Here is a 19,398-nt window from a genome sequence, read left to right as displayed (position 1 = left end):
CAAAGAATACGACAAGGCAAGAGAGGACTCAGTGCTGGGACCCCTTGGAGCCCCTCCATTCACTTGTTGCCATCCCATTTTTCAGCCAGTGTCTGAGGCTGGTGATTGAACCCCCGCTGCCAGCCCGAAGCTCTTCCCTCTGCAGTGTGAGATGTGGCTGCCCCTCAGTCCCTGTGAGTGCTCTGAACTGATCCCACCTGGGAGCTTCTGCTGCTCCAGGCTGTCACTCACTGCTGAGTGGGACAGCTCAGAGGATTCCATCTCTGCATCTCTGCACCCTGCATGGCACAAGGGAGGTGCCAGGAGAGCTGCTTCTTTTCCTTAACTTCTCGTGTCTCACAGAACGGGCAGCTGCTTGCTCTGAGTGTTTCCATGAACTAATCTCTTTATACAGGAGAGTAAATCATCTGTGGGTTAAAAACCCATAATAATATTGGAATAGTGTTAAATATAGAATTATAAGGCCTTTTGGTCTTATTGAGGCAGCTGTGTGGGTGGAAATTGCATCCAAATAGAAGCTATTTTAGTTAAATTAAGTGTTACCCTAAGGGCTTTGGCCAATGTTCCATCTCTGAGCAGAAAGCTGGAGACCACACCAGAGTCTAACACGAGGCAGGTGCCAAGTTTTCTTCTGCTCCCCCTCTCCTCTTTCCTTACCTCTTTCCATTCCTCTTTTTTCCCCCTTTTCTCTTTCCTTAAATTTATTCTTCCCTTTTCCTTTCCTCTTTTTTTCTCTTATTCCTTTTTCCTTTCATTTTTTCTCTTTCCTTCCTTTTCCTTTCATTTTTCCTATTTCCTTCCTTTTCCCCTTTCCTTTTCCCCCTTTCCTTTCCTCCCTTTTTCCCCTTCCCTCTCTCCTTTCCTCCTTTTTCTCCTCTTCTCCCTTTTCCCTCTTCCCTTTCCTTTCTCCTTTTTCCTTTCATTTTTCTCCTTTCATTTTTCTTTTCCTTTCCATTCTTTCCCGCAGAAGTTGCACAATTTAAATTCGTACTCTAAAGAGACGGTGAGATCTGTTCATGGGGCTGCCTTACACTAGCACGGGTGGTTAAACAGGTTTATCTCTTCTGACAATGTCTCCTCTCTGTTTTTTTTTTTTTCAGACCCGGGAAAGTTTTTGCATCATGTTTTGGTTAAAACTTCCATTCCCATCGGAGGAAGGCGCTGGCTGACTCCACTTCCCGCCCCGGGGGATGTGCCGGCGGTGATCGGCGCGATGCCCAAGGAACAGGATCGGGATCGGGACCGGGACGGCGCCTCGCCCTTTCCCTGCCCCGCAGTGCGGCGGCTCCCGGGATGCCTCGGGATCCTTCGGGCACATCCAGGGTGAGAGGAGCCGGGCTAGCGCGGATCGGTGCCCTGCGCCATCCCCTTCTCTTTCTGGAAATCGCTGAGGCTTTCTGGCCGCTGTTTAAAACAACAAAAAAAGGGAGAATGACACTAGTCCTGGCAGAGGAGAGGGGTGAATCACGCCACGCGCTCCCAGGCTGTCTGTCACGGGGGGACGGAGGGCCCCGGGCCGTGCCCCGTCTCCTTTGCCGCCCCTCCCGCGTTCTCCACGCTGAACTTTACCCGACTTCCCAGCCCCGCTCCGCTAGCTCTCGGGCCCGCCCATCTGATGCATATTCATGAAGAGCCACGCCCGGGCCCGCCTCTCATTGGCTGCTCCTTGCTCTCCCCCGCTCCCATTGGCTGGCGCCGCTGCCGCTCTGGGCGCGGGGCGGGGCGGCCGCGCCCGCGCCTCCCGGGCGGTGACTCACAGGGCGTGGAGTGCGGGTCCCGCAGCGGCGGCGGCAGCGCAGCCCGCGCCTCCCCCCGCTCCCGCACTACTCATTGTTCCGCCCGCTCCAGGCACCATGGACGAGCTGGACCAGTCGCCCCTGGTCTCCTCCTCCTCCGGGCCAGCCCGGCCGCAGCAGCCACAGTTTAACTACCAGTTCGTGCTCGACGACGAGAAGGAGGAGGAGGAGGAGGAAGAAGAGGAAGACGAGGACGAAGACTTCGACGAGCAGCTGGAGGTGATGGAGAGGAAGCCTGCCGCGGCTCCCGCCGCAGCCCCGCAGGAGCGGCCGCCACAGCTGCTGGACCTCGGTGGCCCCGCCGAGCCGCCCCGCCCCGCTGCTCCGGAGCCGCCGCAGCCCGACTGGAGCCCCCGGGGAGCTGTGTCCTCTTCCTCCTCCTCCGCCACGACGCCGTCCCCCGCGCAGGAGCAGGTCCCGGCCCCCGCCCGGCCCTCGCAGCCCCAGCCGCCCAAGCCCGAGCCTGCCGTTGTCCCCCGGAGCAGAGGGTCCTCCTCCGGCTCAGCTGGTGAGTGCTCCCGCCCCGGGCCCGGGGAGGGTGGCGGCCGGCCGGGGGAGCCTCCGCCCGAGCCGCTCCGGTCCTCGAGCCCCGCTGCCCCGCCGGGAGGTTCCCTTTGTCTGGCGGCCCTCGGCCGCCTCCTGCGGCATCGCTCCCTCCCCTCAGCCGCGCTCGGGCGCGGCCCCGCTCCCCGTGGCCCCGCCGCAGCTCATGCTGGAGAAAGGGCTCCCCCTCCCCTTTCTTTCTTTTTTCTTTTCTTTTTTTTTTTATTGTAATTTTTTCTCTTTCCCTCCTCCTCCCCTCTGTGTTATGCTAATAGCGGGAGGGGGAAGCGCCGCCCCGGCCGCCGCCTCGCACATGGGCCGCCCGGGGGCGAGGCCGCCGCCGCCGCCTGGCAACGGCCGCGTCGCGGCGGGAGCGGGGGGCGAGCCCGGGCTACCGGCCGAGGCCAGAGAGACCGGCCGTGTCCGGGATACCGGCTGAGCCCCGCGGGGACGGCCCTGCCCGGGGTACCGGCCGAATCCCGATGGACCGGCCGCGGCGTCCTCGCAGCTCCGGCCGCTTCTCTCCCGGCGCAGAGCTCTCCCCTCGCCGCATTGTCCCAGGCACGGTTCCCCCCAGGGCGGCCCGGCACTGCGGGTTTGGGCGTGGGAGCGCGGGGGAGGAGGGAAACATAAGATACTTGTAATCTTACTCATGTTTAACACAGCGCCTGGAGGGAGGGGAGGGGCGAGGGACTGCGGAGCCGCCGGCCCTCCACCTGGCCGGCACAGCCCCGCGGCCCGCATCCTGCGTGGGGACGCCGCGCCCCGGCCGCGCACTGCGGGGCTGAGCCCCCGAGAGGGACCCGGTGACCTCGGGAGGAATGTGTGGTGGCACAAAGGGAGGCCAGGCTGCTCGCTGCTCTAGGTGTGGCAGTCCTGGAGAAGAATGTCAGCCTCGCGTCCTGGATGGCCGCGGTTAAGCCACGGCTGTCACCTGGGGCTTGTCCAAGGCGTCGCCCCGTAATGTGGGGGTTCGCCGGAGCGCAGGGCTGTGGAGCGGAGGGCGTCACCCCCAACAATTGCTGGTGCTGCCCGATTGCCAGAGCCCTCTCAGGTCTAATCCGGGAGCTGACCCGCATGACTAATGCCTTGCATGCGGATTGCGAGTGTGCTTTGGCTCCACTTCCCCTTAATTCAAAGTAACAGAGCTGACGTGAGGCCGCTAAAACAGTGAAAAGGAACAAATTCAAGTGCCTTGAGATCGTCATGGTGTGTGCTTATCTTCACTGCTGTTGTGGTGTTGGTATGTTGTAAAGATGCAGGATTTCAATAATAACTCAACACCACTGTATGAGGGGCCATGATACTCAAGAGCTCTTTTTAAAAAAGCATTTAAAACAATAATTTTTTAAAGGCCTGTTAAAACATGAATTTAATTTTTTCAGGGGAAGTTTCACAATGCATTTTATTTGCATGTTGATGGGACTTTACAGTTAGACTTGTGCTGTTGTCTTTCACAAAACCTACTTTGTTTTGTTCTTCTGGGAGCTCTCTATGTAGCAATATGCCAAGGAGATGAATTTTTTTTTGTTTCCACCATTTGGAGGACAGATGATGACAAAAGCTTGCAACAGACTGAAGAGGAGGGATTCTATATGATGGATGAACAGAATTTTTTCTAGGCGTGTTCTCAGAGTGGAGCTCTGGATGGTTTAAACAGAACAGAATGGAAGAAATAGGATCTACCAAATCATGTTGTTTTGAAAAGGAGGGATGGAAGTGTGTTCTCTGGAAGCGATTTGGTTTTTGTTTTCCTCTCTGACCCCTGAAGAATAAGGCAGAAAGAGCACAGTAATTCCTGAAATAGTTCTGTGTTAGAGACCTAACTGTGAGAATTGCGTAGTATAGCTGAGAAGTGGCATCAAGGAGTTATTTTAATTTGTCAGTGATGATTAATTTAGGGCTCTGAAGTAAGGACTGGCATCTGGGGGAGGCCTGGTTTCCAAAGACAAGGTGTTGTAACACAATGCTCATCTAATGATGAGTTGAAATTTTAGAAGCTCTGTACTTGAAACTCCTGGATGAGAGCAAATTATGTTGATAAAAGCATTGCCAGGTTATCTCATGAGTACTTTGGCCTTCTCAGATGCAGGAGCACTTCATTTCCATCATGTTAAATATCCATTTAAACATCAAATATTTGTTAGTTTTGCATTTAGCAGTGGGTGTTAAAACTGTCTGGGTCAACATATTTGGCTTGGCTTCAAATGAGTTCACTCTCAGTCATGCTGGGAGACTTGCAAAATGAATTTGCTGTCTGCAACTGGTGGCAGGGTGACCGTGGCAGGGACAGCCACGTGGTCCTGTGGTTTGCTCTCTGCAGAGTTGTGTTTCACTTACTTTGAGCTCTGCTGTTTGAATTTAAGGTCTAACTGAAGAATTACAAATCACAATCTAGAAATTTTGAAAAAAATTCTCTTTGTATTTGAAATCTAATGCCTTCATTAATGAGGATTTGAGGCAAATAACTTTGAAATTCTGTTTCCAGGAGGAGGAGAGTGTGGCCTGTAGCAGAGAATAGTAGGGCTTCTTTTATCTGCAACAATTGGCCACGGTGCTGCCTTTTGGCAGTGGAACAGTAGCAAAAATGTATTTCCTGCTTGATGGCCCATTGAAATGGATTTTATGTATATATGGAGGTGTTTTTTAGAAAGAAAACCTTTGTAGTTGCTTTCAGTTACACACTTAAGAGTATTCAGTATCATTGTGACATAATTATATATAATGCAAGGCTCTGACAGGGTAACAGCAGCCTACCTTGTGAAGAGCTAATATAAATATTTGCAGGAGGAGAAAACAAGCAGGAGCTCTGCAGTCAGACTTGGGTTCTCCTGAATGATTTCTGGGGTTTTTGTGCTTGCTGTTTAGTGAGCAACAGAAACTGCAGTTCTGGTGAGATTACTGCTTAAATCTTTTGATTACCAGAATTTACATAAGCTCCAAAAAAAAAAAAAATTGAGTTACTTTAACCATGTATACCTATAGCTAATACCCCCCTTTTTTGGCTAGCTGCCCAAAGTAAGAATTACCAGTGTACTGTGATGAGTAGATACCACTTTGCTTCTTCAAGCCCCAGATTCTGCAGCAAAAGGAGGGTCATATATCACCTTCCTGGAAGAGACTGCTGTGTTTTGGAGTTAAACTGCACTTACCAGAAGCTTGTACACAAAATCCACCAGACTGGCCCTAGGCCAGCATGCAGAGAGAATAAAGATGTTTCCTTGCATGTCTGTTGCTTTCAGCTGACCTGGGTTAAATACACATGCAAATGCTGTGGAGGGCCAGTTTATTAATTAGTCTTGCTTTTCCATGTGATGATACAGGATTTTTTCTTTAATTCATCCATGCTGAGGAGAGGTCTCAGGAAGGTTTGCCAGACAGTGTCAAGCAGAGGTCAGCAGAGCTGCCTGGAGCTGTCCCTGGCCAGGCTGAGCCCAGCCGCAGGAGGTGCTGAATAAATGCAGATCTATACTTGCTTCTGCTCAGCCCAGCCAGTGAACCTTTTACCCTGCACATCCTGCATTTGCATTTGATACAAATTCTAAACCAGCCTATTTGCTCCTCAGATTGCTTTCTGTTGTGCTGCTGTGTCTGCATGGGTTCCTTCAGAACAGTTGTGTGCATTTTAAGGACAGGATGCAGCATGACTTGGAAAAAACAGAGTTGTCCTTGAATGCTGTCACTGGTGACTTTCATTTGCACCTTTCATTTATTAAAATATGCACCCACTGATCTTCAGTGTTTCTCTGAGGTGCAAGACAATTTCTCTTTCCAAGTACAGTCAGCAAAGCTATAAGGGAGGTGTTCATAACCTGGGTTATCTAACTTAGAATGTGATTAAAAAAAAAAAAGTTGTAAAGAGGAGAATAATCAGCAATTTACTGCTATAGTAAACCATTTTCATATTTCATGTTCCCATCTTGGTGAGTTCAACAAAGGATCATTTTATTTATTCAGTTTTATTCATTGTCATGTGCAGTGTCTAGCACTGGGGCCTGCTTCTGTAACTGAGCTGGTGTAAGAGCTTCAGAAGCCAAACAGCCCTGAATTCTGGTAAGCAGAAGCGTGTGCAAGGATGGTCCTGCCAAGTTTGATGGTATGTTTGCTTTGTGTGTGTGTCCCTGGACTTGCTTTCCAGGATGAAACCACACAGCTTCCACCTACCCTATAATGATGTAGGCCTCAGGGAAGTTTTGAATTGCACTGGGAGTTTTCCCCTTGGAGATGAAATCCTCCAAACCACAATTTAGGAGACAGTGAAGAGCTGCTGTTTGTTTGCCCTCCTTCCCCTCCTCCCAGCCTGTGCTAAGGAAGCTTTGAGTGACCACTGCCTTGTTGCATCACCACTGGTGGCCACAGAACCTCTTTCTTATCTCACAGATAACCAGGAGCAGCACTTGTGGAAGCTGAGGGGAGTGTTCAGGCTTCCCAGTCAGAGGTTTTCTCAAAGTTGCTGGGAAAGCAGATGTGTTCATTTTGCTTCCTCTTCCTCCAGTGCCCAGGATTTTGGAGAGCACTCAATCCAAGAGCCTGGCTACTTAGGAGGAAGCATTTAGGCATCAGTCTTCTTAACCCTGGCGCCCAGTTGCCATGCTGCTGGAATTCTCAGGGGCTCTGGGGGTAGCCACACAGTTTTGAGGGGTTTTGAGGCTTTATCTGCCTGTTTCCATGTCCATCCTGCCACACCCAGCTGCTTGATGGCTCTCCTGTGATCCTGGCCTTTGTGTGCTGGGAAGGAACAAAGGGTGGTTAACCTTCAACTGGAGCACTTGGTGTGCTGGAGTTATATTTCTTTGTTTTCTGTTAATATTTTGACAGAAACTTCTTTTTTTTTTTCAATTTGTGCTGGCAGGTTTCTATAGTAACTATGAAACTCAGATAGAAAAATCAGCAAAGTATAGTTCAGTCTGAAAATGTCCTTTGGGTTCTAGTTTGGAGGCAAAACAGTTCTTGGTCTTTTATTGGCTAGAAAATGGAAAGCAACTTGGAGCCTACAGGTAAATTTTCTTAAGATATTCAGAAATGCTTATACATGAAGTAGGAGGAAAATTGTGTAACTCTCGAGCTGCTTTAGAAATGAAAGGGAAAAAAAAGAGCTATTATTGCCTAGTAAAAATAGTGAACTGTGAGACCTCAGAAAAGTAACATTTTAATGCAGTTTTAAAAAAATTTCTTTGTTTATGATCTGAAATAGAAATTGCTCCTGTGTATGCTTTGGAAACACTGCATATTTTCTACTTATTCTGCAGCCTCAGTTCTTAGGGCAGCCAGAACCAAGATCCTGCACTCCAGACAGATGACACACACTTGGTGGATGGCTTTTTAAATTGGTCTTTCCATCAATAAGAACTGTTACAACAGCAATAAAATAATGGCCTTATTAATATTCACCAAGCCTGAGAAAATCAAATTATCTCAGTAGAATGTTTTTTATCTTTCAAATGGAAATAATCAATCTGCTGCCAACTGTAGCTGTCAAAATATGAAGATTTTATGTTTTTAAATTAATGCTTTTCCTCATTATTTTAATGGGTTTGTTTCAATTTGTTGCTTTCTGATGAATAAAGAAAAAATACTTTCAGTTTTATCTCCCCTCTCAAAGTAGAAGTATTGGGAATAGTGTGTGACCTTCCATGGTTTTGCTGGAAGACTTTCTTTGTGTCTGAGAAGATACTCCCAGCTTCTGCTGGCAGCTTTTTAATGAACAGGGCAATCATGTCATCAGCTTCATCAGCTAGGGAGAATATGTTAGTTGAGATGTTAAATGAGACACAAGACTGAGATAAATATAAACTTTCCTGTTGCCAGTTAAAAATGTTCTCAGTCTGTCAAAATCCTCCTGCTTATCCAGGCAGCGCTGGTTTGTGACAGTTTTCCTTGAACCCTGCTCTCCCCTCTTTTCTGACAGGAGAGAAAATTCCTTAATGCCTGTCGTTCTGTGTCCCCTGTGTGTGGCAAGGAGAGCAGTGCCAAGGAAAACAGACGACAGAGCATGTGTGAGGCCCTGCAAAGCAGCTTGGAGCTCAGAACAGAAAGGAACAAGTGAGGAGAAAAATGTCACTGGTGGCAGAGAGGCTCCTTCTTTTGTGGGCTTCAGCCAGGTCTGCTGGGGGCACCTTCAGCCTGCTCAGAGAGATGGATTTAAAGTGCTTTAAACCCAAGTCTTCCTTTAAAGATCAACCTAAAAAATTGGGTTTTCCCTGTGTGGGCTGTTTTAAATGACAACAAAATGAAATGGCTGGGCAAAACCTGTACTGACCAAAATCTGTTGTGCTGTTGATAGCAGATCCCCTTGGTTGTCAGGAGGACTTCAAGACTCTGAATCTTCACATTACTTTTCCCCTTTAATTAAAAAGATATTCTACAGATACTAATGGCTACACAAAGTCCATGTCCTTGCTCCCTATTTTTTATATCTTACCCATCAGACATCTTATGCACCTTTTTTTTTTATTTTGCAGACTATAAGCTCTTGTGTTACAGGCTTGTCACACAAGGTAATGTGTTGGGAAGAGATGCCAAAAGAAATCAGTAGCATCTCATCTCTATTCTTTAAAGATTATTTTAGCTAATAGATACATTCTTCTGCAATGATAAGGTTGCTCATCTAAATACTGCTTAATTTGTTTAATTGTGGGGAAAGCAGGGAAAAAATCCATCTGTACAAATCAGTGAAAGGGAATCTTATGATTGGTATAATCTCTAAAATTAAATTGGATAATGTCTGCATAATGATAGGATTTGCCTGGCTCTTTAGACCTCCTGCCTTTGAATAAGTTCTGATGTAATTACTATATTTTTCTGCTTTGTGGCACTGCCAGAACTCAAATTTCTTTTTGTTATTTCAACTTAGGGTTAAAGAGTCTGGGTCTTAAAGAAGAGTTACTTCGTTTTTAGAGGAATTATCTTTTTTTTGTTGTTGTTGTTACAAATGTTGCCAAAGACTGAGAACTTGGATTTAAAGCTGTGTTTGGCTGGACACGTGTGTTTGCACTTGGCTAGATTGTTTCTTTCTGCTTCTCTTTAATCAAATGTATTGAAACACTATAAATTGGTGTCTGTAAATGCTGAATCTGGGAACGTTCATGTTTTAGACGGCTCTAAATTAAGATTTTGCTTTGCTATTGTTTTCTATATTAAATATAGTTGTGATTGTGAAGTGGGCATTTCAGGCCATCAGAGGTGGGCTGTGAACACTTATTTCAGTAAAGGGAGGCTTTGCCCACCACCTGATGCTGATTTGGGTAATAAAGCAGAATTTCTGTGATTGGAGCTGGTACCTTGCAGGGGGAAGGTCCCCAAGGTGTGTGGTACTCGAGCCATGGTATTTACTCCTCCCTGAGCTTTGGGAGGAGAGCAGAACAGTTTTCTCTTTGTTCCTGAGAGGATTTCATTTCCTCGTGGTGAGCTCCTGTGGATTGCTGGGCTGGGAAAGGTATGTGCATCCTGTTTCTGGGATTTCTGTGTGCTCTTGGTGTTTCTTTGGAGCTGAACTGTGAGACTTTTGTATCTGTTTGTTTAGCTTTGCTAACAAAAGATGCCTGATAAAATCCTGTCGTGCTGTGAGGGGATGGGGTGACCCTCAGTGGATGAGGGACTTTTAGCAGAAAGTGGCATTAGAGAAGCACTCTCTGAAATGCTTTGGATCCTGTCCCTGGTGTTACTGAGCAAAATGGTTGCAAGAGTGAGGTGAGAATGAGGTGTCTGAAGTATTTAATGGCCTTTTAGGAACATCGTGGTGGTGGGTTCTTAATTTGGCAGCCTGGGAATTGTAACAGGGAACCTTGTGCTGGAGCCAGGATTAATGTCTCTTCCTTGTGTCCCTCTGTTCATGCTTAGGTTGGCACTCGGGTGTTGCAGGGGAGTGGAACTGCCTTTCTTTTCACTAAATAGCTGATCAAAAGGAGAAGAAATGCACAGAGCTCACCTCTGTCCCGGTGCTTTACAGTCTCTGTGTTGCTGGGCAGCTTGCCTCAAGTGGAGCTATTTTAAAAGAGGAGAAGCTGTGAAATTGGACCATGTAAAAGTGATATTGGAAAAAAAAACTTGCATAAACCAGTTGGATTATAGATTTCTGCTTAGACAACAAGAAAATGTTATTTGCTGGGGACCTGTTTGCAGGAACAGACTATTTAAACTGCTCGTTTGAACTTGTTTTCTTCATGCACTTTAAATAGTGCAGCACAACTCTCCCTGCAGGTGATGCATGATTCCACTTTGCAGTAATTGCCACAAAGGCCTGAAGTGACCTACAGCTGGGTTTGTTAATGATCAAAGGTCTTGGCTCCTTTTGTGATCCCAGCCCTGATGCCCTCAGGATGCCCAAAATGGAGCTCCATTTTCCCCTTAAATCTTGAAAAACTCCCATTTTCTGTAGCAGCTCGCACACTTTCCTCCCAAGATTTCCAAATAGTTTCCTAAACTGGAAACTTCTCTTGAAAAACTTAGACCTGTAACTAAGAAGAGCCAAGCGAGAAAAACTAATGATGTGGCTCTGCAGCCTGATCTAATGATGTGAAAAGGTTCTATTAATAGTTAATGTTCTTAATCTTGAATGGTTTAAATATTTGGTGAAATCCCGTATTTAGAACAATCACATCATAACAGGAGATGATTTAAATGGAGTTTGTGTAGGCAGCTTTTCTCAGGAAATTCTTGTGAAGTTGTGTGCCCTTGTTTTGTACTGCAGTAGGAAATTAGGCATCTGAGAACTTGAAATAATTAACTTTTAAATGGCCACATGTGTTGCTAAACAGCTTGAGATAGAAATGCTGCTGGGGCGGCCTCCACTGTGGGCACTTGAGCAACTTGGTGCATTGAAGGAACAATTTCTCTTTCATATCTGCCCTGGAGGGGTTGCTGCAAATGGAACTCTTACACGGCGTGTGAGTCATGTCACAGATGCCATTCCTTGGAGTATTAATTTTACCCTGTTTTCCTTTATTGTTAAATATTTATGTTAACAGAGAGGCCTTTCACAATGTCCCGCTGTGGGAGGTCTGTAAGGTAGGAGCAGTCCCTGGCCTGTTAGTTTGGTATCCTGCTCATTTCCTAGGCTTGCAAAGGTGAAATGGATTCTTAAAGACTCCATTTTTGCTAATTTTGTTTTAAAACTAGCACACGTTTCCCAGCAAACTAATCCAGGAAGTGGTTTTTAATCTCTGAAGGCTGCAACTGCCACCCAGCAGCCTAATGCAGCCTCCTGCCAAAGCTAAACTGGGCATCAGGTGGAGTTTGCTCAGTGTTTCTGTGGGTTTTGTCTGTTTAAATGCTGAGCTCACACACAAAAATCAGGAGAGCAGCAGAACAATAAAGCCACGTTAGCTCAGTTGTGCTGCTGCTGACTGCAAGGAGGCACATGGAGCAGATGGAAGGGTCCTTCACTTGCACAGATCCAGTGAGGAGGGACAGGAATTGTTCTGGCTCACTTCTTATTTTCTCTGACTAGACTGAAGTCCTCTGCTTTCCTTTTCAAGTATGGTTTTTGGGAAGAAAAAAGGCTCTTTTCTCATAAATTGCTTTTCTTGGAATTGTCAGTTTACTAAAACATTTTTCTCTTGTTCTCTGGAAATCTTTGCAGATAACTTTCATTTCATTAATTGTGTAAGAAATCACCACTTATTTCTCTACTTTTTATCTGAAATTTTGCTATTTAACTGTTAAGTTTTATGCTGGTAATGTCAGCATCTTGTAACTTCAGCAGTTAGTGGGAAATCAGCAAAAATTAAAATGAGGGTTTAAAATTACACGTCTTTGTCACGCTGGTGTCAGGGTTCTTTATTTTTAAACAACACTGAAATCTGATTCTCATTGAAGGACGTTATGTTTTAGCTGAAATCATAATGCAGTTCTAAAATATGAGACTTCATGCTAATGAAAGAAGCAACAGGCCTATTTGTGGGTGATTTGTTTTTTGGTATTGGGTTTTTTTGGGAATATTTAATTTGCATAAATCCAAGGTAAAATTTACAGGGTATTTCTGGTTAAAAAGCAGCATGCAGTCAGGTTGGATCTCTGAAGTTCTCTTTAAGAGCCATCAATTGGAGTGCTTCAGTAACTCATATAAAGTGGTAACACTCATAAATAAGAGGTCAGCCTTTATCTTGGCTGCAATGCTGAAAGTACTTTACTAACTTGCATCATTATGAATTTTTGGCTGGAAAACTTTGGAGTAAGAAGTCTTTTCATGGAGATTGTGTTCATTTTGAGGTCTTATTCTCCTGTGTTTCATGAAACAAAATGTGTTCTGATGGAAGTGTTAACTGAGCAGTTCATCTTACTGAAGGACTTTTAGTTAGGATCTGTAAAAAGTTATTTGTTTTTAGTTATGATGTGTAAGAAGATCATTTAGATTTTTTTTTTCTGTATATATTTGGGTGAAGCTTTTTGTAGTGAAACTCTGTGTGTCAGTTAAGGTGTTTTGAATATCTACTTTTGCTTGACAATTGTGTTGCTCAGAGCTTGGTGTATTCAGAAGTTTTTTTACTTGGTTCTGTTGTGTTGTTTGGGTGTTTATCTTTGTCACCTGATTTCTGCCATTGAGATGCAAATAGGAGAAGGCACCCCGGTGATGGATCCTAGAAGTGTCCTACTTACCCACAGAGCTTTGTTTCTGAGAGGTTTCTACCTCCACATGGGAGGTGGGGATGCTCCAGCGGTGTCACTGCTGGGAAAAATCCCTTTCACCATGTCACTTCAATTGCACCCTGCAGAGAGTGGTGGTTCAGCCAGCACCAGTGCTGATGTGGAGTTGTCCTACTCCATTTCCCCTGCTTGCCTGGAGGTGTTACACAGGGCCCACAAGGGCAGGAAAAAGCCCTTGTATCTTTTTCCTTTCAGCAGGAAAAATGCCTTTCTGATGTGGGTGGAGGGAGAGTGGGTGGTTCTCCTTGGCTGGTTAGGAAACACTGCTTTTATGTAATCTCTTTTCACACTCCAGCCATGTGTGGAAAATAAAGTTTGGGTGTGGACATAATATCTTTCCATTAAGAGAACCTGGGAATTTAGTGACTGGCATAGGGATTTTATGGGACTGTATTGGGTAAATGGAGGCCACAACTCAGGAGGAGTTTTTGCCTTGTGCTGTCTTAAGGAAACACTGAAAAATGAGAGCCCATGCTCTTAAACCCAGTGCCCTTCCCCAGAAACTGAAACCTCTGTCTCTGGGGCTGGAAAGTGGTCAAAAGGTTTTAAATGTGGAATTTTCTGTAGAGATTGCAGCTGGCCTTTGGACAGGAAGGGAGCAGCACCTTTCAGGAATGACTTGTGTGTTTTCCCCTTCACCTCCTTGCCCCCCAGTGGACTCTGCTATGTTTCTTTGCCCTTCCTCCTGCATTTCCAGCACCACCTCTCCACTGCCTTGGTATTGGTTTCCCTGGAAGGCCCTTTTCTGTTGGGCTGTCAGGGTTTCTGTTCACAATCTGGTCCCATCAGGTCCCTCCTGCTTTTTCTCCTGCCCCAAAGCACAGACCCCTTCCAGTACATCTGGGCTGTGCTGCTCTGGGATGATCTGGAGGAGGGAGAGTGTGTGGGCTGAGGAGCAGTGTCTGCTTGTGGAAAGGCTTTGGTGAGCCAGGGGACGTGGAGCCAGGCAGCTCCTGGAACAAAGGGCCTGTGGTGGCATTGGTGTAGCAGCTCTGTGACTGGGTCACGTACCCATCAGTTGTCCTCCAGTGTGGTTTTCGTCCTTAAAAGCTTTGCCACCATTGAGCTGTGACACTGCTTTAATGTGCTCTAAATTTGGAATTGAGGTTTCTCTCTATATGGTCCTTAATCGAAAAATGTAATTTTTAGAAAACTGAGCAGAAATGCCTTTGGCCCAGCAGGAATTGAGGACCCTTTTGAGTACCAAGTCCTACACTCAGCTTTATTTCTTACTCTGTTTTCTGTTGTCTTCAGGTGATTCTTATAATCCACAAAATACAGCAAGAGATCAATGTTCTGTGAAACAAACCCAATGACTGTGTAATGTGACAGGAAATGCAGGTTGTGAGGAGACTTGATTTTTGGAACACTGCTGTTGGGATTAACTTGAATAAGCCAGACAGGTCATGAGTGTCTGCAAGTGGCACTGCTTCTGCACAGGTTGTGATTTAGTGCCAAAACACAGCTTAGCTTAATGCCCTGCCTGACTGGTTTGTTATGTATGTGCTGCTGCAGCTATGGTGTTTCTCACTTCTTGCCTTTCTTCTTTTCAAATCAATGGTTTCTATTATTCTTTGCTTTTAATAATAATAAAAACCAGCAAGCCAAAAATATCCGCACCTCTATTTCAGTACTTGATTTTGTCCAGGCACATAGCAAAATTAAAGATTGTTGGTGTCGGTACTGAGAATAAAAATTTAAGTGCTTTAATATAATTTTTTCTCCACTAATGCAATTGATGTAAATTGCAAATATTCTTAAACAGCTTCAACGTGAAAACTATATGCAGTTCTCAGAATGAAATAAATTTGCTTAAGTGGTAGTATTCTTACATCAATGTAAAGCCAACAGGCCGTGATGGACCTGGAAAAAACACTGCTGCTGGCACAGAAATCCAGAGAAGGACTGGTTTTGCTTTGCTGTTTCCTCATGATGGCTGATACTGCAGCTTTGAGTAGAAATTGGAGAACTGGATTTGTCTTGGGAGATACTGGGCTTAAAGCAAACTCAGCAAAGCCAAATGCACTCCTTGGATCACGCCAAAAAAGGCTTTAAAAATAACGGCTTCCTCTGGGGGCTTGTCTGTATAATACCAAAAGGAAAAGAGTAAAGACACAAAGCAGATAGTATGGCCCAGTATGGCTGTGCCTGAGGAGTGCTGTCTTTGTGGGGTGTTTCACAGCTTGCTTTAGTCATTTGAACTTTCAGCAGTGTTTGGTGGAGTTTGTTGGGGCTGCTCTCACACAAGTGTGGCGATGTGAGGGTGGGTGAGAGCTAAGTAAGAACTCTGTGCCACTGGCAATGGCAGGTGTAGCTGCCCAGTGGTGTGCAAGGTCAGGGAATGAAATATGAGTAGCTGCCAAGGTGTGTCTCACCCTGTGGTTGGTCACTGGCTTGGAGGGTGGAGATCCCTCAGTAACGATCCCATTGTGAATGGGGCAATCTGGGTGTGGGCTCTCCCAAATCTCCTGGCTCTCATGGTGGTGTTCCCTGGCTCTCTTGGGTGTTGGCTGTTGATCTGTTGGGTTAAGTGGGAACTGACTCTGTGCTTTCTCCCCTCTTCGCCCTGGCCCTTCCTTCTGCTGAGGTTATTTGTTTGTTTTTCAGATGAGACCCTTTTTGCTCTTCCTGCTACATCTGAGCCTCTGATGCACTCCTCTGCAGGCAAGTTCTTTCTGCTCCCCTTTGTCTGAGTATCTGCTGCCTTTCTGACCTCATTAACCCTTTCCCACTAGTCTGCTTCTACTAAAAGTCAGCATGGGTCCAAGAATAGCCGCAGTCACATTTTTCAGTTTTGACTTTTTAGTTGATCTATTCCAGATTTTAATACGCATTCATTTGTTCACACGGTGAAATGTTTCATAAACAAGAATGCAGCCATCTGTGAATTCTTGGACCCTTGATGTAGGAGAGACACTGATACTGTTAACAGGTTAATACATCAGAGCATAGTTGCTTTACTGATTTAGCAGAAAGATTTATCTATAGTAACTTTCTGCAGTATTTTAAAGAAGTAAAATTTGCACCTGTAGTATTTAGTAGTTTTTATTAGGTACACCATCCACAAATTTTAAAAAAGGTGTAAAAAAAAGACTTTTCTGGCACATGTTTGTGCAATATGTTTATGCCCAAGCATCCACACACCCCCTGTCTGTCTCCCCTTGCCACCCTCCTGTTCTGGCTTTGTTAATATTGCCCCTGTACTTGTCTGGCATCTTCAGCTTTACTGAGATCTTTGCACTGCATAAAGTTGCTGCTTCTTGAGCCTCTTGCTTACTTCTCTGCTAGAATTGAAGTAGAATAGCTTTAAGTGGTAGTGTGTATTAATGGCTCATAGTATCCACGCTAGCCCTTGGATGAGCCTTTTAGTAGCTAAAATGATGTGAACCTGTTGAAAGTTTGCACTGACTTTGAGAGCACTTGCATTCTCTAACTTTCCTTTCTATCCATGGTCACAGAAAAAGTTATGGACTTGCAGGAGCAGCCAGGTAGCACTAAGTCGCTTGGGCAAGAGGATTTTACTGCAGTCCCGCTTGATCCTGCTCCTTCTCTTCCCTCCTTCTCTCCTCTCTCAGCTGATCCCTTTAAAGAGCACGCAGCCTTTGGTACCCTCTCAGATGGATTTTCTGCAAAAGGCACTTACAAAGAGAGCTCCAGTGAGGTTTATAAAGAACCTGTGAAAAATGCCACAAACCCCTTTCTTGCAGAGGGAAATGATAAAGACGTTTCAGAGATGAAATACTCACAACCCCCATTTGCTAAAGAAGCAGCAGCCATTTTATCTCCAGCTAAAGAAAAAACACAGCTAGAGGGCCCTGAAGAATTACCTAACCTGGAGAAAACACCTGCACAGCAGCTGAAAATGTCTCCAGAATCTCCCCAAGATTTATTTGAAAGAAACGAGGAAGATCTCTTCTATAACAAAGACAAGTACAGAGGAGGTGGTGATCATGGTGAAAAAGGGGTGCTGAAAGAAGACCCTCTTAGGAGGGAAGAGTATGCAGACTTCAAACCATTCGAGCCAATATGGGAAGTCAAAGGTGCTGGTCATGGACTGAGCAGCATGAGAGAGGATGTTGGAAGTAAGATAGATGCCAAGCTGGAGAGCAGTTTGGATGACAAGTATGGCGTGGGTAAGCTGACTGTGCAGAAGGATTATGAAAGAGACAGTGAAGGCAGTGCTGAAGAGCCCTCCTTCCCAAGCACCCCAGAAGCTGTAAAAGAACCTTACATCACTTGTACTAAATTTGACTCCTCTCCAAGTCCTGGTGGTAACAAAGGCAAAACTCTTTCTCTGCTAGAGGAAGGCACTTCAGAAAATAGAACCGACGATGAGAAAAAAATTGCAGAACTGAAAGCTCAGACGGGCCCAGAACAAGGTGCTGGAGCAGTTGGGCAGGAAGGGCAGGGAGCTGACCCTGCTAAAGCACAGGGGGTCTCACCAGTGCCGCCCGACAGCGCCGCAAACATGCCCGAGGGTCTCACTCCTGACCTGGTGCAGGAGGCCTACGAGATGCACGATGCAGCCTGCACTAAACTGGCTTATGAAACCAAGATTGATTTAGTGCAAACCTCTGAGGCGGCGCAGGAGACTCTGAAACCCGCGGCGCAAATCTGCCCCTCCTTCGAGGGCTCGGAAGCCGCTCCGTCGCCCATATTGCCGGATATTGTTATGGAAGCCCCGCTGAGCACCGGCGCTGCTGGGGCTGAAGCATCTGCTGTGCAGCTGGAAGCTTCCCCACTAGAAACATTTATGCCCACTGCCAAGTATGAGAGCGTAAAAGAGGCTGAAGAACCTCCTGCATACCAAGAGGCAGTGAATGTACCACCGACACAGGCCCAGGAAGCAAAGGAGACTTTGGCATTTAAGCAGCCTGATGGTGAGAGTAGCACCACTCCTGAAGATCTGGAGACTCCTTATATATCTATTGCATGTGACTTAATTAAGGGAACAAAGGGCTCTGGTGAATCTCCTTCTCCATCTTTCACAGAGTATTCAAAGACACTGGTAACAGAAAGCATTTCTCAGGATGTGCCTGAAGACAAGGAACTAGATGGAACTCTGTCTCCACAGTTTGGAAAAGCTGGCCTGTTTAATAGCCAAATGATATCTGACTTTGCTGAGGAAGCAAGTGAAGATCCATCTCTCCTCATAAAAAGTAAATCCACTGAGAGTATTGCAACTGATGAAGAACATGAGGAGGAAGGGCTGGTGGATTCAGTAGCTGCCACAGGCAAGCCTTATCTGGAGTCATTCCAACCTGACCTGGACTCTTCCAAAATTGTTGCTGCTCCACCATCTGAGCCAATACCTGCTAAAATAGCCAAGGCAGATAAGATTCCTCTTCAAATGGAAGAGCTGGATGCTTTGGCTTATTCAGCTGATGTATCTGTTGCTATGGAACCAAAAACAGGAGATGACAAAGCTCTCTCCCCCATGGAGTCTTCCCCAGGCTCGGTGGAAGAAGACTTTGTGATGTTAGGTCATCCTAAAGCAGTTCCTGAATTTGTGACAGAAGCCACTGACCGAGAAACAATGCACAAAGATGAAGGTGAAGACATCAGTAAGGTGATCCAGGGTGAGAAGCAGCTGCCTTGCCCAGAGCTGCCCTGTGATCTGTCTGTGAAGAATGTAGAAGTAAAAGCTGAGGAAGATAGCAATGCCTTGAAAAAATCTTTGGAGGCTGTGGACAGAGAAGTGCCTGAAGTATCCACCATGTCCTTACCAGCCAGAGATACCTCACCTTTATCTGCTGAAAAAGAGATAGTCAGTGTAGTAAAACCAGGAGCTTTTGAGAAGGAAGCTGAGAAAGAAGCTGCTTCTGTTAAAGAAAAGAAAAAACCTACTGCTGTATTTTCAGCAAAGCTGAATAAGTCTTCAGGTAATCTGATATGCTGTCTTGCAGTTTGCTGATCTGCATAATTCTTTAGCTAAACTTAAGCATGTCTTGACTTATTCTTTTTAAATCACTTTCTGTAAACTTCTCTGTAGGCCAAGGGTAACAGAAAATGTCAGTGCCTGCACTTGTACCTTTTTCATATCCTGATTGCTTTAGTACCTTTTTTCTGTTTATCAGGGATGGACTCAGCATCTCCAGGTTTCTCCTCCAGCTCTGCTGCTCATGGTCTGTCGATGCAGAACTAAGTGACTGCCCACTGCAGGCCTTCTGTGATTGTCCCCATGGTGTGGCCTCCCAAATTCTGCATCTGGGATGCTGTTTCCTGTGTGTACATGATTTGAACAGGCATTTCTTCCTTTTAACAGCTTAGACATCAGACTGAAAAACTCAGGAAAATACCCCTGCTGTTCCTGTATGTGCCTGGAATCTGGAAAAGAGCCTGTGCAGCTCCAGCCTGTGCTAGAGCAAGGCCAGTGGTTTAAACAAGTGGTGAACATGAGGGACCTCAGTATGCA

General features: G+C 46.0%; 1 protein-coding gene across 8 annotated transcripts in view; it reads left to right on the top strand.

Moving 5' to 3' along the window:
* The first annotated feature begins 1,746 nt into the window (after positions 1–1,746).
* Positions 1,747–19,398, top strand: part of RTN4 (reticulon 4) — a 40,195-nt gene continuing 22,543 nt past the window's right edge. Inside the window, exons 1-4 of one of the 8 annotated variants that reach the window (XM_064415533.1) lie at positions 8,249–8,381; positions 8,801–8,836; positions 15,591–15,647; positions 16,559–18,865. In XM_064415533.1, the coding sequence (XP_064271603.1) occupies positions 8,264–8,381; positions 8,801–8,836; positions 15,591–15,647; positions 16,559–18,865 (2,518 nt within the window). In that variant the 5' untranslated portion in view covers positions 8,249–8,263. Of the gene's footprint in view, positions 2,305–2,806; positions 2,901–8,248; positions 8,382–8,800; positions 8,837–9,646; positions 9,775–14,368; positions 14,424–15,590; positions 15,648–16,441; positions 18,866–19,398 lie in introns of those variants that run through there. The other 7 variants (XM_064415532.1, XM_064415531.1, XM_064415534.1 and 4 more) reach the window with 7 other exon arrangements.

The sequence above is a fragment of the Passer domesticus genome, chromosome 3 (genome assembly GCF_036417665.1).
Source record: "Passer domesticus isolate bPasDom1 chromosome 3, bPasDom1.hap1, whole genome shotgun sequence".
In the NCBI taxonomy this organism is placed as follows: domain Eukaryota; kingdom Metazoa; phylum Chordata; class Aves; order Passeriformes; family Passeridae; genus Passer; species Passer domesticus.
This window is presented reverse-complemented; position numbering and strand designations above follow the sequence as displayed.